Source organism: Procambarus clarkii, chromosome 76 (genome assembly GCF_040958095.1).
Source record: "Procambarus clarkii isolate CNS0578487 chromosome 76, FALCON_Pclarkii_2.0, whole genome shotgun sequence".
Lineage (NCBI taxonomy): Eukaryota > Metazoa > Arthropoda > Malacostraca > Decapoda > Cambaridae > Procambarus > Procambarus clarkii.
This window is the reverse complement of record NC_091225.1, coordinates 3,125,019-3,131,018: the sequence shown is the minus strand read 5'-3', so window position 1 is coordinate 3,131,018 and position 6,000 is coordinate 3,125,019. Positions and strand designations below refer to the sequence as shown.

At 41.8% G+C, this 6,000-nt stretch overlaps 1 protein-coding gene across 1 annotated transcript in view; it reads right to left on the bottom strand.

Annotated features, from left to right (window-relative positions):
• Nucleotides 1-2,238: 2,238 nt before the first annotated feature.
• Nucleotides 2,239-6,000, bottom strand: part of LOC123771515 (ionotropic receptor 93a-like) — a 56,256-nt gene continuing 52,494 nt past the window's right edge. Inside the window, exon 8 of the mRNA XM_069313615.1 lies at nt 2,239-3,146. Within this exon, the coding sequence (XP_069169716.1) occupies nt 2,898-3,146 (249 nt within the window). The 3' untranslated portion in view covers nt 2,239-2,897. The remainder of the gene's footprint in view (nt 3,147-6,000) is intronic.

Sequence of the window (6,000 nt, the reverse complement as noted above, 5' to 3'; positions counted from 1 at the left end):
TGTTCTGAAAGATTCCTTACACAAGTTTCTAAAGGCCGTTCTTATGTTAGCCAACCTGGCATATGCTGCTGCTGTTATCCTCTTGATATGAGCATCAGGGGACACGTCTGGCGTGATATCAACCCCCAGGTCTTTCTCTCTCTCGGACTCTTGAAGTATTTCATCTCCCAAGTGATACCTTGTATCTGGTCTCCTGCTTCCTACCCCTATCTTCATTACATTACATTTGCTTGGATTAAACTCTAACAGCCATTTGTTCGACCATTCCTGCAGCTTGTCCAGGTCTTCTTGAAGCCTCAAGCTGTCCTCCTCTGTCTTAATCCTTCTCATAATTTTGGCGTCGTCAGCAAACATTGAGAGGAATGAGTCTATACCCTCTGGGAGATCATTTACGTATATCAGAAACAGGATAGGTCCAAGTACAGAGCCCTGTGGGACTCCACTGTTGACTTCACGCCAGTCTGAGGTCTCACCCCTCACTGTAACTCTCTGCTTCCTATTGTTTAGGTACTCCCTTATCCACTGGAGCGCCCTACCAGTTACTCCTGCCTGTTTCTCTAGCTTATGCATCAACCTTTTATGGGGTACTGTGTCAAAGGCTTTCCGACAGTCCAAAAAAAATGCAGTCCGCCCACCCTTTTCTTTCTTGTTTAATCTTTGTCACCTGATCGTAGAATTCTATCAATTCTGTAAGGCAAGATTTACCCTCCCTGAACCCATGTTGATGGGTTGTCACGAAGTCTCTTCTCTCCAGATGTGTTACTAGGTTTTTTCTCACAATCTTCTCCATCACCTTGCATGGTATACAAGTTAAGGACACTGGCCTGTAGTTCAGTGCCTCTTGTCTGTCACCCTTTTTGTATATTGGTACTACATTAGCAGTCTTCCATATTTCTGGTAGGTCCCCCGTTTCCAGTGACCTACTATACACTATGGAGAGTGGTAGGCAAAGTGCTCCTGCACACTCTTTCAATACCCATGGCGAGATTCCATCCGGCCCAACAGCTTTTCTCACATCCAGCTCCAATAGGTGCTTCTTGACCTCATCTCTTGTAATTTCGAACCTATCCAAGGTCACCTGGTTTGCTGCCACCTCTTCTAGCGCCGCGACATCTCCCTGTTCTATTGTAAAGACCTCCTGGAACTTTTTGTTGAGTTCTTCACACACCTCTTTGTCATTCTCTGTGTACCTGTCCTCGCCCACCCTAAGTTTCATCACCTGTTCCTTCACTGTTGTCTTCCTCCTGATGTGACTGTGTAGTAGCTTGGGTTCGGTCTTGGCTTTATTAGATATATCATTTTCATACCTTTTCTCAGCTGCTCTTCTCGCACTAACATACTCGTTCCTGGTTCCTGTGTGTTACTCTGAGGGACGGTCACCCCGTGTGTTACTCTGAGGGACGGTCACCCCGTGTGTTACTGTGAGGGACGGTCACCCCGTGTGTTACTGTGAGGGACGGTCACCCCGTGTGTTACTGTGAGGGACGGTCACCCCTTGTGTTACTGTGAGGGACGGTCTCCCTGTGTGTTACTCTGAGGGACGGTCACCCCGTGTGTTACTGTGAGTGACGGTCACCCCGTGTGTTACTCTGAGTGACGGTCACCCCGTGTGTTACTGTGAGGGACGGTCACCCCGTGTGTTACTGTGAGTGACGGTCACCCCGTGTGTTACTGTGAGGGACGGTCACCCTGTGTGTTACTGTGAGGGACGGTCACCCCGTGTGTTACTCTGAGGGACGGTCACCCCGTGTGTTACTGTGAGGGACGGTCACCCTGTGTGTTACTGTGAGGGACGGTCACCCCGTGTGTTACTGTGAGGGACGGTCACCCCGTGTGTTACTCTGAGGGACAATCACCCCGTGTGTTACTGTGAGGGACGGTCACCCCGTGTGTTACTGTGAGGGACGGTCACCCTGTGTGTTACTGTGAGGGACGGTCACCCCGTGTGTTACTCTGAGGGACGGTCACCCTGTGTGTTACTCTGAGGGACGGTCACCCCGTGTGTTACTCTGAGGGACAGTCACCCCGTGTGTTACTCTGAGGGACGGTCACCCTGTGTGTTACTCTGAGGGACGGTCACCCCGTGTGTTACTCTGAGGGACAGTCACCCCGTGTGTTACTCTGAGGGACGGTCACCCTGTGTGTTACTCTGAGGGACGGTCACCCCGTGTGTTACTCTGAGGGACAGTAACCTCGTGTGTTTGGTATTTTATAAGGAAAAGCAACACCAGGTCTATGACGTGCATTATTCTTTTATTTGTGAAAGGTCTCCGTTTCATCAGGGCTACAACACAAGAACAACAAAATAAGTTACCTATTTGCTAAATGCCCAATGCATCCCTTCCTCGGGTTATCCTTGTCCACGCTGCAACCAACCCCAAAGACGCAATTATAAATATGTCTGTACTGTATATTTCCTCATCTTTATTTTCTCGTTTACATTAATATCTTTATATTTTAGGAATTTGTACGTAGTTAGGCCTAGGTTAGGTTAATTGTATACATACCTTTGGAAATTATTTAGATTTGCAGCACCCAGGTGGCGCATTTCGTCAGGTGCAGTTGGAATATAGGTAGAGAGCAGCGAACTGTTCAGGAAATGATTGGATGTACTCAGTTGTGTCATATGTAAAATTTACCCTCGTGAACACGGGGCTTGGCGGCTGGATTGACGAGCCTTTGACCACTGTTGACGGGCGGAATTATAAACCAAACACTAGTAGAGTGCAGGTGATCGAATTATATTAGTGAGACTCCATTTCTCACTGTGAGCATCGTCTCTTAGGATATTAAGGTCAAGCCAATGGAAGGCTGAAAGCCAATACACTGAAGTCTGTCTGAATGATTGTGGCCAACTGTCCGAGAATAGTCACGGTCGTCAAGACAGAAAAATTGCCTTAAAGGATGGTGAATAATGTAAAGAGGAGTTCGGAGACCAAGACGATGAGAGAGAAGACGAGGCCCAGGACGAGGAGTAGGAAGGGTCCCTGCATGTGACGGAGGGTGAGGGCCTGGTTACTGTTGGTGTCCGTCTCGCTCAGGGACGCTCTCTCCTCTGCTGACTCCTGCGACTCCAGCACTCTCCTGCGGCTCTCCTGCTTCGCCTTCTCCAGTACATCCTTAACCCACTTCTCGTATAATCCCGCCTGGAAAACATATGGTGGTTATCTATAACTATTATTTCTGGTGATTTATTGAAAACTTTAAAATATATCATTGTTTACGTTGCTTGTTTCTGTATGATGCTTTCCTTTGGGAAAACAATATTTGAATTGTATGTTGTTTTATAAATAATTGTCAGCGTCGTATTCTAATGTTAAATCTATCAAATATGAAGAAATGGACACCATGTATCTGACATGATGGATTAAGTACTACTTATGGAATGTCAGTAATTTGAAGTGGCATTAAAACTCTCTTAAAATATAATGTGTTATATACACACATGTATAGTTAAGGGGCCTATGGTCTGGATTGGTAAAAGATTAGGTTATGTGAGTTGGCTGGATTTGTTTGTGTATCGTGGATGAAGATCCATGACATACTCAGTATCATGGATGAGTGTCATAGATGGTGGTTATTGAACAATTTAAAATATATCATTGCTTGTTTCTATGCGATGCTTTTCTGAGAGAAAATACTTGAATTGTATGCTGATATATATATATATATATATATATATATATATATATATATATATATATATATATATATATATATATATATATATATATATATTATTGGTAGCGTCCAGGTCTTACATTAAATTAATAAAATCATTAGATTAAACCATGTAGCTGACATGAATTAAGTACTCACGGGACGTCAGTAATTTCAATTAGCATTAGAACTCTCATATAAGGGTTTTTTATATAGGCAAGTATATCAAGGTCCTATGGTTTGGTTTTGTAAAATCCAAGGCGTAAAATAGGGTTTGTCACCCACCTTGTAGGTGCGTTTATTTGGTAAAGGAAACGTAGTTGTTTATTAATGTGAAATGAAAGGCAGACGAGATACAATCAGAATATTACAGACGTGAAGTGAAGGTCTAGGAGATGACGTCAGGCAAGTGGCAAGAAATCCGTGTGTGTTCAGCAATAAATACAAATAGCAAGTGTTTATGATGTAATTGGGTTTTGCGTCTTGTCGTTAGTGTCTGAATAAGTACGAATATTTGTTTCTATCACCCACTTTTTCATTTTTGTGTACTTTACTGTATGTGGTTAAAGAAACTGAATGGTTACAAATTAATGAGCACAAACATGCATTTATGCCTCATTACAAATAAAAGTTAAAAGAAAAACAAAACACAAATGGATTATGCAACACATATCACAAATCTACTTGGCGCACATTCAAGCATCTCCTGGAGCTTCTCGGGTTAATTGCGTGCCTAAGATACAGAAAGCACTTCCCTCTGAACCTGAACACTAAGGTGGTGGAACAAGAAACGTGTTGCTCTATGACCTTTCGTTACCCATATTAGTTTATAACCCAGTTCTGTCAAAAGCTTCAATGCACAGTTGCCACATGAGCCATCAGTTTCCGAGTAAATCGGAACGAAACTCTAGCAATGTGTCAGTGTTCTGTATATGACAGTGTTCTGCTTTTCACTGAAAGCAGCAGCACCATTTCTCTCTTTGCACTGTATTGAAGGTAGGAAATGGCCAATATGGAGACTCGCCATCCTTCCAGGAATGTCGTTCGGGCTGTATGTGTGTAGTACTCTTCGTGCTAGGCAATGGACCGGGGGATAAGAGATAGAGAAGCAGTGGTGTAGGGAAGGAAGCAGGGAGGACGATGGGAGAGACACCGGGGGTGTGGAAGAGGGCTGAAGGTTTTGGAGGAGAAGACGGATACATAAATAAGTAGATTGATTGATAAATGGACAGATGCATGGATAGAAATAGAAATAAATGGATAAGTGGATGGATAAATGCTGAGTGTATGGATGAATAGATGAATTAATATATATATATATATATATATATATATATATATATGAATGAAAACTCACACCCCAGAAGTGACTCGAACCCATACTCCCAGAAGCAACGCAACTGGTAACTACAGGGCGCCTTAATCCGCTTGACCATCACGGCCGTCAAAAGGAAGTGATAGCCGAGGCTATTTGAGCCACTTCCCCGACGGCAACTCGGATGGTAATCTTGGGCATAGCATTTCACCAAATCACCTCATTCTTTGGGGCACACGTGAGGAACACAAATGCGAATATAAATATATATATATATATATACAATATAATATATATATATATATATATATATATATAAAAATATATAAAAATATATATATATATATATATATATATACATATATATATATATATATATATATATATATATATATATATATATATATATACATATATATATATATATATATATATATATATATATATATATATATATATATATATATATATATATATATATATATACATATATATATATATATATATATATATATATATATATATATATATATATATATATATATATATATATATATATATATGTCGTACCTAGTAGCCAGAACGCACTTCTCGGCCTACTATGTATGTGTATGTACAGTAATTTCAATTAGCATTAGAACTCTCATATAAGGGTTTTTTATATAGGCATGTATATCAAGGTCCTATGGTTTGGTTTTGTAAAATCCAAGGCGTAAAATAGGGTTTGTCACCCACCTTCAGGGTGGGTGGGTGGGTGCCACAACCAAACCATCTGGCGATGGTTTGGTTGTGGGAAGAGATTATATGTTCCTTAATGGAGCCCTGTATATTGGGCTTAGCCCTGTATATGGAGCGCGATGGAGCACCATCGCGCTCCATTCCCTGGAGCGCGATGGTGGTATAGTGGTGAGCATAGCACAGGGCTCCATTAAGGAACATATAATCTCTTCCCACAAACAAACCATCGTTTGAGAAATCCTAGTAAACAACACAGAAATCATCGATAGATACAGCGATAGCAGGCG